The 17,182-nt window shown below is 38.0% G+C and overlaps 1 protein-coding gene across 1 annotated transcript in view; it reads right to left on the reverse strand.

Moving 5' to 3' along the window:
* MYO6 (myosin VI) overlaps positions 1-17,182 on the reverse strand; it is a 141,830-nt gene that overhangs the window by 35,690 nt on the left and 88,958 nt on the right. The window contains exons 12-18 of the mRNA XM_081251099.1: positions 13,130-13,274; positions 11,820-11,977; positions 10,147-10,238; positions 7,566-7,638; positions 5,954-6,081; positions 3,753-3,848; positions 3,285-3,458 (exon numbers count right to left, since the gene is read on the reverse strand). Coding sequence (XP_081107225.1) covers positions 3,285-3,458; positions 3,753-3,848; positions 5,954-6,081; positions 7,566-7,638; positions 10,147-10,238; positions 11,820-11,977; positions 13,130-13,274 — 866 coding nt within the window. The remainder of the gene's footprint in view (positions 1-3,284; positions 3,459-3,752; positions 3,849-5,953; positions 6,082-7,565; positions 7,639-10,146; positions 10,239-11,819; positions 11,978-13,129; positions 13,275-17,182) is intronic.

Consider the following 17,182-nt stretch of genomic DNA (forward strand, 5'->3'; position numbering starts at 1 on the left):
AGAGCAAAAGTATGTAATACCATAAGTAAATATTAGCTTTTCAACATTAGAATAAAATAACATGCAATAACACTGATATGTATAACACATTACAATTTAACAGCTTCTGGTACACAATCTCTTTAACAGACAGTAACATGCAGAAATGTATGGCTAATATATGATGCCAAGGACAATAACTTATTTTACTTATACAGAACTTATACAATTAAAAGACTGAAAATCAGCAATACTAGAAAACATCCATGCACACTTGCAGGTGGGGTGAATGAGGAAAAAGAATACAGGCAATGCAAGAAGTAAATGAAAATGCTGGGGATGCATTCAATAAGGGATCAACGGAGCAGTATGTGAACTCGTGGCAAGCTGGGTGTAGCTTGTGTCACGCTCCATTAAGAATGAAAACGTGTTTAAAATATACACGAATGCTATGTATTAGGACTGTTTTACATAACACCTTTCATAAATGAAACTGACCTGCCTACCTGTAGAAACCCTCTCTACTATTTTAAAACTTCACATATCAATTATTTTTAAAGGCTAGGACAGTTTTCTCAAGAAAAAGTTTCACAACGGACAGTACAAGTAGTTACTGTCCTTTCCTTTTCTTAATAATATTAAGTGATTTTAATGTACTCTGGTTCAGTACATTAAAATCATGCATTTGCTTTACTTCTCTGCAAAGTAAATTTAACTTGTTATACTGATTTTATATTGGGATGCTTATTGTACTAGTTAACAAAAGAGAAATTAAGATGTTAATTCTTCAATTAACATACTTATTCAATCACAGCTATACTTAATAATAATAATAGGTATACTTTACTGAATGCTTTCTATGAGTCAGACACTGCTCAAAGCTTTTCACAGGTATTATCATGTTTAATCCGCACGACAACTCTAATTAAGGATATATTAGTAGTCTCATTTTACAGGTGAAAACATTGAGGCCCAGAGAGATAAATCACTTGCCAAGATCAGGGAGCTAGTAATGGCAAAACCAAGATTCCAACAAGGACCTAACACCAAGGCTCATTCTCTTAAGCGTGATACTACACTACACTTCAGACATTATAGGCATAAGTTATAAAAACGGAGTGAATTTCTCACTGGATTAAAAAAATACAGTCACACCCCACTGATCTGCTTGACAGAGTTCTGACAACGTCAACCAGTCTAGACCAGCACACAAATGAAAAGCAAGTGTAAGAGCCACTAAACTGGAAAGAAAACAACTGTGACAAAGCCCATGCTTCCTAATCCATAGCACAGTATTCGCCCAAAAAATGGACATAAAGTTAAGTCAGTAGAAGCAGTAAAAATAAACTATAGCATCTGAGAGAAGAGGGAAGAATGTCAATTACCAAAGAACAGCGGTCAAAGACCAAAAGGCATAATAGCCTGATGCAACGCAAGCTTTACTTTTATTTTTATTTTGAAGCATACAATTATTCATGTATATAATAAAAGAATATGATTTTCATCAAAAAGAATTACTTTTTCTAAAACACTAATAGTAAAAGAGTTCTATTTCAATAACCTGAAAATGTCACTTTTCAGTGGAAAACTTCTGATTCTCGGTCATGTTTGATAACTGAAGTATTACTGTAAATGCTAGCCTGTGTTGTTTTATTGCCTCCCATAACTTGAATTTGAATTTGAATTTAATGAGCTATTCTACTATATTTAAAAACAAGAATTACTACTAATATTTCATTTCAAAGTATCTCAATAAAAACATTTTGAAATTTTATTATTAACAATGTTACATCTTTTAGTTACAGTTTTCAAGCAGTTTGATGTGCAAAATACATTATATTGCATATAAGCAATTTTAAGGCACTTAAAGTCTCAACATAAAATACCTTAGTCCAAAGAATTTTAAGAATGTTTTTTGTTTTATTTATATTGTCTAAAATTTCAAGTATGTTCTTGCCAGCAATACTACTATATCACAGTAGGAAAATACTTAATAAATGGTATCCGTTTCATACAGGCTAATGTACTATTTTAAACCAATCTGTTACCATTATGTCTATTTAAGAATCTAAGAATATCCAAATAAGAGAAAGAGTATTGTCAAGAGAAGAAGAAACTCATAATTAATGAATATAACTTACAATAAAGTTTAAGACTTTTTATTCAGTTACCTGAAAAAATGTGTTATAAGCGGAATTCTCCTATATCTATGTTTCAGCTTTTGTTTTATAAACATGGTTTTATCAAGTTAGTTATTTAGAGCCCATTTCAATCCACAAAGGATTTCAGGAAGCTTACACTGTTAGTATCCTAGTATTCTGAGTCTTAAATATTGTTCCTAATTACATCATTTTTAATATTTGAAGTGCACATAATGAAAGGCATATGTAGTTTTCTTGTAAACAGAACAAAAAGACTTTGTGGAAATGTATAAAAGAGAAATTAATTCTATTTCTTTGATCTATTTATTATAATTTTTTATTCATTAAACGTGACACAAAGTTTTTAAATTATCTTTTTCTACGAGAAATACTCAGCAGTTAGAACCAAATAGCAGTGTTGCATTTCTAAGGCACATCATGTGACACTTCCTTATCGGACCTCAAAGAATAAATTCCTGATCCAAAATTAATGAAACAAATGAAGTGTTCTTCAATGTCAAATAAGCAATTTGAAGGGTTTGCCACACAAAGCATTTATCTTTTACAGAAGTTCTTAAAAGCTTTAATCAAATTTTAGTGTAATATGCACACCCAAAATGCACTATGAGAGAAAACACGTTAAAAATGAATTACGAAATGAAATCATTAACTCGAGCTGGGCTCTTTTTAACACGGCAGCCACGCTGTAAGTAGGAGTCCACGAAGGTGATCATTTACCTGAAGCCCCTGGCAGTGCCTGCTTTTCCTCTCTCAACTCAACTAGTCCTCTCTAGCCATCTGGAGCTGGACTACTCCAGCTAAAACAAAACTGCTGAATGAGGAAGGAAACAGAAAACACATGGGAAAGAGAAGGTTTGAAGGTCAACCAGACAGTAAGCAGAAGCAAGAACATGAGGAGAAGCAATCAGACATGTTAAGCACCGAGAAAGAGCACGTTTGTAAAATTACAAGGTTTCCGTACGGTCAATTACTATGCCTACTTTATGTTACTTTGCATACAGACATCGACAGTTCAGGGTCTGCTCTTGAATCTCACTCGTGGGATTTCTCAGAGTGATTTACACTATCCACTGTAGAGTATAAAACAATTACAATTTTAATGCAGTAAGAAAAAAATTCAAGTAATACATTTAGCACAAATACCTTAAACTTGTTTCCCACACTGATGAAGCTAAGTTTTCCTGCTTTTTGTTTAGTGTCTTTGTTGTTATTTGTGGATGATTCAAATAATTCCCGGATAAATTTATCCCTGGATTCACATATTAAGGACTCAAGAGACATATGTAAAGCATCATTATTTTTTTCCACAAATTGAGTCTGAAAAATAAAGCAAACAGGAATGATTCGGTCCATCTTGTGATAATATTCCTTAACATGGTGTTGTCCGATAGAACTGTTTTGAGGTAGTGGACATGTTCTGTAGCTGTGCTGTCCAATATCGCCACCACCAGGCAGTGGGGACATCGAGCACATGAAAGGTGGCTGGTGTACTGAGGAACTGAATTTTAAATTTTATTTAACTTTAAATAGCCAGATGTGGCTAGATGTTACCATACTGCACAGCGCAGCTTCAACATCAAACGGTTTTCTCCCGGTGAAAGTTATACTCACTGTTTCATAGCACACCGCCCCCGCGAAATGCCTGATGATGAAGCCTTCGTCATCTCTGATGTTCCTGTGGACTGCCAGCTTAGACTTTCTAGGAATCTGAAAAATAATACACACACCAGTTATTAAATTATCAAAAATATACTACACAGGGCCTCCCTGGTGGCGCAGTGGTTGGGAGTCCGCCTGCCGATGCAGGGGACACGGGTTCGTGCCCCGGTCCGGGAAGATCCCACATGCCGCGGAGTGGCTGGGCCCGTGAGCCATGGTCGCTGGGCCTGCGCGTCCGGAGCCTGTGCTCCGCAACAGGAGAGGCCACGACAGTGGGAGGCGCGCGTACCGCATAAAAAAAAAAAAAAATGAACAAGCTAAGACATCAGAACCTTCCCAGGCTTTTGCTGGGTGAGAGAGCTAGCAAATCACAGAGCCCCCCTCTGCATGGCAGCAGGCTGGCACGAGTCAGAGGGCGACCCTGCGGTCAAGACGCCAGCCCGATGCCCAAATCCAACACTTTCTCTCTGTGCTAAACAGGGAGGTCACCTGAGCTCTCCATGCCCGTCCCCTCACCGCTAGCATGGGGGATGCAAGCAGGAGCTCCCCCAAAGGATTATCATGAGGACCAAATAAAGTAATTCAAGCAAAACTCTTAGAATGTGCCTGGCACATGCTTAAAGGTTCAATAAATGGTTATTAATAATTTTATTTTCAAAGACATACAATAAAAGTAATGATCTGTACAACTCAGAATTTTCTGTCTTGCTCCTGTTCTCTTTTGAGGAAAGTGGCCATAGTCCATTCCTGATGCTTTAGTTTGCTGTCCTTGGAGCTACATGTCTCTGAAACCCTGGTCATGATTTGTTGGCTAGCAGTGAGTACTCTTGGTAAAGGTAACCATGCATCTGCAGACTGGTCTTCACAGAGAGCAGTGAATAAACAGGACTAGATGTACGTCTTTAATCCTAGCAGCAAGTTTTGATGGGGACGCAGACTGCTTTTTTCTATCTCCACTGAAGTGAGAGAGGCAGCCTCCACATCATAAGACTTATTTAAGGATACAGAAGAACTCCAAGTCAACGGAGCAGGTAGTTGTGAGATGCAGTCCCCAGAGAAGGTTATCATAATTATATCAGCCTTTTAATGCCTTCAACCTATTCACGTTCTTGATTTAGTTAATGATGTACGGAAACAAGAATATTTGCTTTCATTCACTTAAACTCCTGGACCCATCAAGGCAGCGAATGTTATACTATGCTACAGGCTCAAAACAATAAACAGTACAGGAGGCAGCTGCCGCTCCAAGCAGCTTTTCTCTTCTTCCTTCCTTCCTTTCTTTGTTGAAGCAGCACCTGTCTTCGTGGGTGAGATTAACATCCACATTTCTCTGTGCTAGTCAGCTCCTTCTGGGTGCACGGATGGCGTTGTGCTTGCATTACCTCAGGTGATGGTGGTTGAGTGTACAGACAAACCCAGAGCTAGGTGAACATGGAAAACACCTCAACAGCCGCACACTCCAGCCTTACGGAGAATGGCCCTACCGTTCACTGCCGCAAGCAGGTAGTCAAGCACAGCAGTTTAGGGAACCAGGTCTTCTGACCCTTTCAGAAGTGTACTTCTCATTTATTTCTACTGCCTTCTGTACCTGTTTTTCCCTTTAGCTAATTCTTCTATTGCTGCAGCTTCTATGACCCTCTCTGAGTACATTTTTCCATTCAAAACTGCCAAGGAAAGAGCATCAAAATCAATTTACCGATCACTAAATGAATTGCTTCCACCAGTCAGACTCTTAGCCACAAGCTTTGCTGATCTTAATGATGTGCAGACAGGTAGCTGCCTGTGACTCGAGGTGCTAACCCCTGGGAAGTGATCAAGGTCACATGATACAAAACAGAGCAACTCATGGCCACTTAACTCAGAAGGGAGAACAAAAAAACAGGTAAACCTTTTTATATGTTTTAGATAGGTGAAATGTACTTTATATCCAGCTAAAATCGCCTTGATTAGATAGGTCAGTAGCAGCAAAAATATATAGATACAAATTAAATGGTCATCTATAGAAGATACTGTGCTGAATTACAGAAGATGCTTATAGCTGTTCAAAGCCTTACATAACTTATGAGTCTAACTACCTAATATCTAATGTCTAGTACATCTTTCTAAAAGTTTTTCTTCCCACCAGAGGCTCAATTTTGAAGTAGCAAACTCACAGAGAGCCGGAAATGGTCTTTGTGCTTCTGATGAACTTCAGATGTGAAGTGTTGATCACTTGGCTGGGGAAGGCGATTTTCTTCATCCAAAATATCCAGTATTCCCGCTAATTTTGCTTCAATTAAATCTATTTCAAAAAATCAGAATATGACAGGATAAAAAACATAACATTTTAAACTTACTGATCACAAATTTTGGGGACTGATCAGAAACAATGTAACATGATTCTGTAAGTATTGTATTCTCTCACAAGCAACAGAGAGCAAATGAATTTTTCCACATCCGCAATTTATTAGAAAATAACATCATATATTTAATATAGGTTTTAGAAAAACCACTCCATAAAGAAAGCAACTAACATAATAACCATTCCATCTGTAAGTTAGGACTGAGGCTAAAGAGCCAGAAATACCTCCTCTCCCACATGACAACTATATTCAAATTGAAGTAAAACTACAGACGTTTTTGCAGGCTTAGCTTTTTGAAACTGTTTATAGATATGGATTCAAAAACTTTCCAGCAAAACGTCAGTAACAGCACACATTTATGCTCCTTCCATTCATGTTTTTGAATTTCCTGCCTGTCCAAAATAACTATAAAATGTAAGCTGCTTAAATACATAAGCAGTGCTAAATGAGACAGACTCTAAAAGCCGCGGGACACCGGAAGAGAAATCAAGATTCTCTGACTGCACTGGTCAGAGACTGATGCGTCTTGGGCAATTAACGGAGGTGGAGGGGGACGCGCTAACGGAGCTATAACTGAGAGTGCTCTGATAGATGCACGACCCAAGTGGGCTGAAGGGGAAATGGAAGAGGAGGAGCTCCAGCCAGGACATCCCTGCGGAAGGATATGGTGTGTGCAGGGATACGCTGAGTGGACCAGGTAGGATGTGAAGGTGCTTGGAGAAGTACCACGAATGGAAAGTACTGTTATTATTGTTGTTGTTGTTGTTGTTACTATTACACTATCTTGTCCAAACCTAGCACATGAGTCACCACTGACTCAACCGTCAGATTCCATTTTCAAAGCAAGGCTTGCCCCACAGCTGATTTCAGAGATGGGTGGGAAAGAAAAGGCAGACTGAGCACTCCCTGGGTGGGACAGGGAAAGGCTTCTTTACCGATAAAAACAGACAAGGAAAACAGAGACCCTGTTCTCCTGCTGCAGGGTGCTATCTGGATGGGACACGTGGAACTTGTGATGCCAACTTGCCGCCACAGGGTGCGGGTGCAGAGAATAGAAACAAAGAACTGCAGACGGCTCAAAGCCAAATCCTGGCAGACGCCTCAGGCTTCCTCACACGAGATGAGAAATCCCTTCACTGCTTAAGCAATTTTGTTTCCTCCTTAACCTATTCACGTTAACTGTTTAAGAAAGAAAATATCCCTCACAGTAGATAGAAGGAATTTTACGAAAACTTTCAGTATAGCTGAATTCGATGCCTTCATAGGAAAAGTAACTTCCTAGCAGTACTAGAGAAGTAAAACCTCTCTCAAGTGCCACAATTTCAAGTCCCATAACCAGCAGAGCACAGAAAAATTACTAGTGAAATCATTCACTGTATCTTCCCATATTTCCCAAAAGTAGAGCAAAAAAAAAAATACATACCTATACAGTCCTGGTTATCCACGTAATGTACTTCATTCACACCTAAACCTTCCTTTTGATAGAGTTCTTGTTCCTAAAATGAAATAATCATAATCATAGATATGGAGCTACTGTGTGATAGGAAATGGATTCACTGTGCCACATCCGATCATAACATTTATTGATTAGTCAGTGTACAGGGTTCACACCAGCTGATTCGGGGACTGAGAAGTCTTACCAAACATTAGGGAAGAAAAACCCTTGCCCCTAAAGCAAGGCGAAATCAAAACTTACATGGCCAACATAACATGATTCACATTATGTGGAAATGTTCCCTCCTGCAGATAAGCATGCTTTTCCCGAAATACGCTGGGCAGCCAGGCACAGACACAGGGATCTGTTTATAACCATTCAAACCCAAGACAAGACCAGGGCTTTGAAACATTTTTTAGTAATTCTAAAGTCAAACTTCCCAGCAGAATAGACCAGGGATCAGCAAACTTTTCTGGAAGGGCCAGATAGTAAATATTTTCAGCTGTGGGCCATAGTGTCTTTGTCACAACGGTGCAATTATGCCACTGCAGGGCCAAAGCAGCCACAGATAACAGTAAAGGAAGAAGCATGGCTGTCTTCCAATAAAATTTCATTTGTAAGATTAGGCGGCATGCTGGGTTTGTCCTGAAGGCCACAGTTTACCCCTGGAATACACAAAGGAACATAACTTGCTTTGATAATTTTAAAAACTTAGAAAACAGCTGAACAAACAAGCTGCCTGCTAACATGGAATTTGTCTCTCCTACTATATATCTTCAATAGCCCTCAATCATCGTCTAAAGAGAGGTAAAGCAGATTTATAACATTTATAGACAAGCACTAACATCAAGGAAAGAGCAATTAACTGCAAATGGGCTCTAATATCCACACAGTGATATATATGAGGAGTATATCATTGGGGAAAATAAACATAATTTAGAAGAATACTTTACAAATCAAAGTTAAGTTCCTGGATGTAATTCTGATATCTACTTAAAATTTAAAAAAAAAGAAAAAAGAGGAGGGAGGGATTTTATCACAGATGGGTGAGCAACGCAATGAGCTTAGGGTGATGTATATTTCAACCTTTTTTTCCCCCTGAATGTTTAAATATTTCCTCCCACGAGACGTACTATTTAGAAAAGGTTTCTGTCATTCTTTAAGGCACTGTCTCCTTGAACTCAATCTGAATTTAAAATTCGCACATTTACTTTAAAGAATTATTATAAAAATAAACATGAATCAAGGCACTGTCTCCTCTTCATGTAGTTTCTACATAAAGCTTGCTGGGCTGGTGTGGAAGGGAAGAATTAAGGCTGATTAAGTGAGAAGCATACATGCAAAATTTCACACAGTAATGAAAGGACTAAGGCTACCAGATGAAACTTTTCAGAGAAACTATCTTAACTGACAGGTACTTGTTTTACATGTTTTATTTATGCCAGAATTGGTATAATATATAAGATATTATAAGATAAGGTATAAAAGTTGGAATGTACTAGGAAACCCATACAGACAAAACACAGTAAAAATGGGGGAAAGATGAATGGGATGGGAACAGGAAAGAAGATATTTCACATTTCAAGTCCAGAGACAGTGGGGAACTCAGAACGCAGCAGTGCTAATAGGAAGGGAACCGTGCTGTGAGCCAGCAACCGGGAAGGAGGGTTCAGACCTGCAGGAGTCACTGAACTTCTGCAGTTTCTTCATCTGTAAAACAAAGGGCTGCACTAGATTAACAGATTAATTCTGAGTTCCCTTTAACTCTACTTTCTTCATTCAGTAAGACATATCTCCAAGGGCTCAAAGGAAGGAAAGACAAGGGGATCAGTAGGTGGAGAATTCAAAATACAAGGCAAAAAATGGTTAGCCCAATCACAAATCCACTGATCCAAAGCTACTTTTACTCACTGTGCACTCTGAGGTGTTAAAAAGGAACTTTCCTAGACTTGAGACCGTGAGTGTAGGCCACCAGTCATCTACTACAAGCAGGGGTAGGAAGTCCTTACTGGACCAGAGATGGTGTCCAGATAAAAGCACCCCACTGACAGGCCACTGGCAGTGCACAAGGTATCCTGGCAGGGAAAGAGCTGCCCGGAGGTGGGCCAGGCCAGCGGCCCCAGGGAATCTCCTGGCCTGGTGGCTTTCCTGCCATACGGAGAGAGGGCAAGCAGGTAGCACAGTGGACAGAAGCAGAGACACAGAGGAATAGGGGGAGGTGCCCAGGTCAGGGCTGAGAGCAGACTGCTGTTTAGCTGTGGCAGGAGTACAGACAGCAGAATCAGGAAAAGAAAGAAGCAGAATTTCAAGTCTAGTAAAAGTCACTAGTAAGAAGCAAAGAGACATTCACTTCTGAGGAGGTGCCTATTAGAGTTTTCACTGGGTCCCTAAGCCTCAGCTGTACCATTAACACTTCTCATGTGCCACTGGGGCCTGCACTGGGCATCTCTGATTCCCTGGGCCACCTTACATCACACCTCATCCATCGGGCTAACTTCAGTATGCCTCTGTACCTTGAAATTTAAAATAGCTTCATGCGGTTCTTAAATCTAAATTGTATGGCAATTACCTCCTTCAGAATCCTTTCATTAAAAAACTGTTGAAGTTTTTCATTGCAATAGTTGATGCAAAATTGTTCAAAACTGTTACGTTCAAAGTACTCTGAAAACAAAACCAGAATCAAGAGTCATCATCAAATCTTCACATTAATACATTTAACTGAGGATAAAATTTTATTGTATCAATGTTTAATTTAACATTAGGTTAAAAATATACATATAATTGTTCCATACCCCCCAAATGCTCTTATTTCAAGACTTAAATTTTTATGTGCATTAAAATTAAGTATTAAAAATACCTTCACTTGACAAAAAGGTGTTTGTCAGATAAGATACATGTCATATAGTAAAAGATGTAAAACATAAGTCACTTGTAAAGATTTTTAAAGCACAGGTGTTAAAGCAATCTAAATCAAAGAAGAAAAATGACTTAAAATGTAAGTACTATATATTTTTCTATATAATCTGTAAAATTATAGTTAGAAAAAATATTATGGATACTAATGCATTTCTAAAATTAAGGGATTGTATTACATTATTTCTACGATCCCTGTAGCTCTAAAATGTTATGACTCTGTGTATGTGAGTGTTATGCTAAAACGGTGCAGACCAGGAAACAAATGTCTGAAGATTACGAAATCTTAAGTCAGTGACGAGTGTTTCTCTACCTTTGATCATAAGGTAATGCTTTATTGTAAATTTTAAAATATGTATTACAGCGAAAACAAAACTCTGCCCCTCCCAAATGTAAACACTCATATCTTCCCTTGACAAAGGCAAACAAATTACGAAGGACACCACTTCTGCACAGAGGGAACGCCCACACTGATAAAGTCCAATGTAAAAACGGTCAAACTTACTTTGAGATTTTTACAACACGGTAATTCCGAACAAAGCAACATTCAGATATCAGTGACTCATTTCATTTCTGGTTATACACCTCCACAGTTGTTCTCAAATATTTATCTTGATAGCTTACTCATTTGGTGGAAATTAATTGGAAATAGCTACCTGTTGACAACTAACACTAATGATGAATTTTTACACATAGTAATGAGTTTGGCTTGTGTGCTAGGTCAACCTGTACCCAGGTCCATTGGCTGGAGCCAATGGTTTTAATGACTTAATTATCTTTATCAGCAGCACTCAAGACTTCACCTTTATCAGCTGTATTCATTTAAGAGTATACAGACATCTCTACCTATAGTAGTTTCAATCAACATTTTTTTTTTTTTAATTTTGTGGTACGCGGGCCTCTCACTGTTGTGGCCTCTCCCGTTGCGGGGCACAGGCTCCGGACGCGCAGGCTCAGCAGCCATGGCTCACGGGCCCAGCCGCTCCGTGGCATGTGGGATCTTCCCAGACTGGGGCACGAACCCGTGTCCCCTGCATCGGCAGGCGGACTCTCAACCACTGCGGCACCAGGGAAGCCCCAATCAACATGTTTTAATTTAAGCATTAGTGTGACCAAAATCCATGAGTCTTTCCTTTCCTTTTTTTTTTTTTTTTGAAGCATTAGCTTCCTACTTAAATCGTATTATGAAATGAAATAGTGGTATGGACATATAACTGGAAATACATCAAGTAAAAGGTATTACAAGGGAAAAGAAGTTTTTAAAATTTTATTTTAAATATGTGTGAAAATATCAAACAGATACAAACTCACAAACAAAACTATACTTACCAAATCCAGCAATATCTAGGACTCCAATAAAATAGGCTGATGTTTCAAAAGGAAAACACTGATTTACTCTGTTGACCACGTGATCGAAAAGATGGCTGTAGACAGTCTTTGCCAAGGCATCCCGGGCATTGTTGGCTTGCTCCACTTTCAGGGGTACCCTGTAAAAGAAGACCATACCAACAGAAATTCTTCATAGTAATATGTTGTGGAAATAATGCCATATTCCCAAGAACTAAGTACATATTCACTGTGAGGAACAAAATAAATAGTTACAAAATATCATTCGTGAATAGAGACAGATAAACGGGGCTAAGTAGAATACAAGAGAATTATCTACAAGACAATTAGATTAAAAATTGATCACTGAGTAAAAGAACATTAGGCTCAAAAAATCTTTTTAACCTTAATTTATACCTCATTGTACATGCTGAATATATAAAAAAATTATTCAGAGCAATAATCTTCCATGTGACTTTCTTAAATGCAAAAGAAACTGTGTTTAATTCAAGACCACTTTAAAGGTCAGAAACTTGGTTAACACTGTTGAGGGAAAAAAATGTTTACATCTTAAAATCCAAACTGTCCAACTCTACTCTTTCATAGAAATAACTACATGGTATAACAGTGTTAGACGCTGCAGATACATATACACAGTCCGATGAAGAGAGGCTGCCACAGGAAAGAATTTCCAAACACTGTGCTAAATGCTGTCATAAAGCGTGAGGCCCTGTGGGAATACCAGAAAAAATTATCAAAATTTGGAAGTAACCTTAAAAGTCATTCAGGTCAGACCAATACTTGAATCTCTTCTAAACAGTGATTTTCCAACTTATATTTCTTGTAATAGAACCCTTTCCTAAAGGGACTCTTATGTGGACACGCCATACTTAAGACACGAAAAAGAACTGCTTTGGAACACAGGGGAAACGGAGGACATGATTGCTGAGGACCACCCACCTGTGCTTTTACCAGCCTTCCCTTGGGTTCCAGAAATCTCTCCAAGGAACCACGCAACTATAGGGCACTAATATACATCCTCCTCGCTGAGATTTTCTTCATAATAATAATTTGGAGTTGGCTTAGCAAAGAATCAGGCTAAGCATACCTGCTAATACTTCCCAAAGTAAGAGTTACCGAATTTTCTGAGTGGCTAAAAGATCTTTTTAACCTTATTTTTTTTTAATTTGTTGAAAATTTTTTGAAATATGTCACTAGAACTCACTGTCTGCCTTATTCAGCAAGCGATAGAGGACCTGGCTTTTTTCCCCACAAGGCAGGATTTTTACAGAGCCATGAGTTAGGGAACTTACTTTATCACTGTTCCTTTGGTGCCCCCTGCTGTTGTTAGCATGACTCTTGTAGTTAAACTTACGCGAAGATCATCTTGATCCAAACCCAGTAATTCAGCACAATACTCCAATGACTGCATAGATTTATTCTTCAGATTACAGCCACCTAATGAACACATATTTCAATTTGAAATTAATAAACATTATGTAAACCAGATTTTCAAGATGCATTTCTTAGAAGTACACTTCACTTACATAAAACTATGGACTAGACAAGGCTTAGCTGTGACTTTTAATTTCACCTCGCTTGTTCCCCGCCCTTGTCAGACACTCACACTGCCAAGGTCAGTGGGAGACCCTCACTCAGGGCAGCCCATGATACAATCCTTTCAGCCCATCAATTTTAGCCTGTCACAGTTTCCTTTTTTATGACCCTGCAAGCAAAATATACTAATGACAGATTATAATCCTTGTTAATATATTAAAATAAATCTCTGGAATAAAAGAGTGCCTTATCACTAAAATCATATGACTGCAGAAAACATCAAGGAGTAATTTCAGTGGCAGATGTTGTGAGGCACTATAGTAAGTCAGTGTGGATGTGGACGTTTGTCTATGTGTGTGGGGGTGTGTGTTGTGAACATGCATGTGCTCGTGAGGCTCGGGGACAAAGGACGAGGGTGAGGCAGCCATGGCTATTTCCTGTACATCATATCTATAGATTTCTATTTATGGAGCTTGCTTCAAAAAGTTTTTTCTAGAAAGACAGAACACAACAGTGCTTAGACTCAGGGCTGTGATGGCTCTACAACTTACTAGTTGTGTGACCTTGAACGAGTTACTTATTCTTTCTGTACTCAGTTTCCTCACCCATATAATGAGGATAATAACTGCACTAGCCTAATAAGGTTGTTATGAAGGTTAATAAGGTTATATACGTGAAATGCCTGGAATAGTGTCTGGTACATAATAAGCACTCTATGAAGGTACCAATAATTATTATCTTATTACTACTAATATTAAAAATAATAAACATTTTATTAACATTTTTATGGTTTAGTGCTTATAAATGAGTCATTTGAAGACTAATTTCAAAATTACAAAGAACGTATGAAATCATAATGAGAATTTTATCATGACAAATTAATAAACTATTTAACAGACTGCTCTCAGGAGAAATAAACCGTGAGATCTTATATGAATAAGGGGTTGTCAAGACAATTCACTGGGGAAAAGAACAGCTTTTCAAACAAATGGCACTGGGCAACTGGACATCCACATGTAAAAGAATGAAGTTGGACCCCTACTTCACACCATACACAGAAATTAACTCAAAATCAATAAAAGACCTAAAGGTAAGAGTAACACTATTAAACTCTTAGAAGAATACAGACATAAATCCTTGTGATCTTGGACCAGGTAATGGCTTCCTAGATATGGCACCATAAGCAACAAAAGAAAAAACAGACAAACTGGATTTCATCAAAACGAAAAACTTTTGTGCTTCAAAGAACATTATCCAAAAATGAAAAACACAACCCGCAGAATGAGAGAAAATATTTGCAAATTATACATCGGATAAGGAACTTGTATTTAAAACATATTAAAGAACTCTTACCACTCAATAATAAAAAGGCAATCTAATTAATAAGTGAGTAAAGAACATAAGTAGTCATTTCTCAAAAAAAGATATACAAATGGCCAATACAGTTGAGCCATCAGGAAAATGCACATAAAAACCACAATAAGGTAGCACTTCGCAGGCACTAGGGTGGTAAGAATGTAAAGCCCTTCAGTTACTTTGAAAGTCAATTCCTCACAAGGTTAAATATAGAATTACCATATGACTCAGCAATTCTACTCCTAGGCATATACCCAAGAGAAATGAAAACGTATGTCCACACAAAAACTTGCACGCAAATGTTTATAGTAGTATAATTCATAATAGCCAAAGGTGGAAGCAGCCTAAAAGTTCACCAAATAACAAATGGATAAACAAAATGTGGTATATCCATACAATGGAATATTACTCAGCAATGAAAAGAAATGATGTACTGACACATGTCAAAACATGGATGAACCTTGAAAACGTTATGCTAACTGAAAGAAGCCAGTCACAGAGAGCACATATTGTATGATTCCATTTATATGAAATGCCCATGATAGGCAAATTGATAGAGACAAAGTAAAACAGTGGTTGCCTAAAGGCTAGGGATTTGGGAGGAAATGGGGTGGGGGGTAAGGGTATGGGGTTTGTATCTGGAGTGATGAAAATATTCTAAAACTGAATATAGTGATTGTTGCACAACTCAATATAAATTATATTTCAATAAAGCTGAAAAAAAGAATAAGGGGAGAGGAATACTTAGAAGATATATTAAACCTTTAATTCTATGAAAGTAAGATTACTACTAATTTCTAGTTTATACACACACACGTTATCTAAAATTATATAACTCAAAAAGTTGACCAACGATAATTAATTCATTTAAATACTTCTCTTTTTTTTTTTTTTTTTTTTTACTATTCTGCAAAGTTTCTTACACACTTCCAGGAATTATGTAAGGCTAGCATAGAAAAGATTTATTTTAAAAGTTTCAAAAGGGCAAAATACTGTGAAATAACGCATGTCACTCCCCTTCCAAAAAAGAACTTCTCTGAACACTTTTTACTTTAGTTGTTATAATAATGTATTTGTGTGTGTGTGTGTGTGTGGTACGCGGGCCTCTCACTGTTGTGGCCTCTCCCGTTGCGGAGCACAGGCTCCAGACGCACAGGCTCAGTGGCCATGGCTCATGGGCCCAGCCGCTCCGCGGCATGTGGGATCCTCCCTGACCAGGGCACGAACCTGTGTCCCCTGCATCGGCAGGCCAACTCTCAACCACTGCACCACCAGGGAAGCCCCATAATGTATATTTTTGTTATGTGGAATTTTTAAAACATAGGAAGTCCCTAGAGGCATTCTTTGCATTTCCATCATGAAAAAACTTTTAAATAGCAGTGGGAGCTGTCTAAACATTTACTGAAGAATAAATTTTCTGATAAAATAATTACGAATATCCAGAGCTTTTTCAAATTGCAAGGTCATGCCAAAATTGAGCTCTCTAGGGCAGGAAAAATCAATTCTGATTAGAAAGAAACCATCTGAATCTACAGAAAGGATGAAGATTAATATAATAAAATCTTAGCTATTAAAATAAAAATAGCCTAGTTTATTACTTCTCTGGATTCATTGCCTCATTCCAATCTGCTCTGCTTTCTGCTCATTTTCCCTTCAACGGAAGGAAGTTTGAGAAGAAAAATAAACGATAATGTGAATATCTGCTATGTGCCTTTTGACCATTTAAGTGCTTTTCAACTAACTAGATCATGCCACATTTATGATCCTCTGTGTACATCTGCATGTTTATCACACGGTAATAACATGAGGTGTGTGAAAATGCCACCTATCACTTCTAACAACATGTCCAAACTGTGCATTAATTTTTCTAAACTTTTTTGGATATTACTTAGAACTCCTACATGCTCCCTTGGTATAACGATGCTACAGAGCAAACGAAAGTGTATTCTAACATTCATTACCTTTTCAAATCCCTCAAAAAAAACTAGTAACAATTTTAATGCATACTAAGAACATACCTGATTCTGCTTGGTTTTTCTTTTTGTTTCTTTTATTTTAATCTGGGAGTAATCTGCATTTTTATTTTTCTTATTCATTAAAAAACACTTAGAGTGATTACTACATGCCAGACATAAGTATTCACATTATTCTACAAATATTTAACTCGTTTATTCCTCTTTATAACATGAGGTAAGGCCTGTTATTTATTATTCCTAGTTTACTGGTGAGGAAAACTGAGACACAGAGAGGTTAAGTTCCTGGCCCAAGGTCACACAGGCAGGTAACACACGGTGAAAAGCCTGGCCCAAGACTACGTGCTCTTACGCACCACACTCTGACGTCACAGCACCGCGGACACTCAGTCTGAAAGCCACTCAGACTGTCGACTTCCATCTGCTCAGAAGGTTCAGTGACGGGGGCAATGGGGGCAGTTATCACCCGTACTGGAGTTA

The sequence above is a fragment of the Mesoplodon bidens genome, assembly GCF_964165515.1.
Source record: "Mesoplodon bidens genome assembly, chromosome: 12".
In the NCBI taxonomy this organism is placed as follows: Eukaryota; Metazoa; Chordata; class Mammalia; order Artiodactyla; family Ziphiidae; genus Mesoplodon; species Mesoplodon bidens.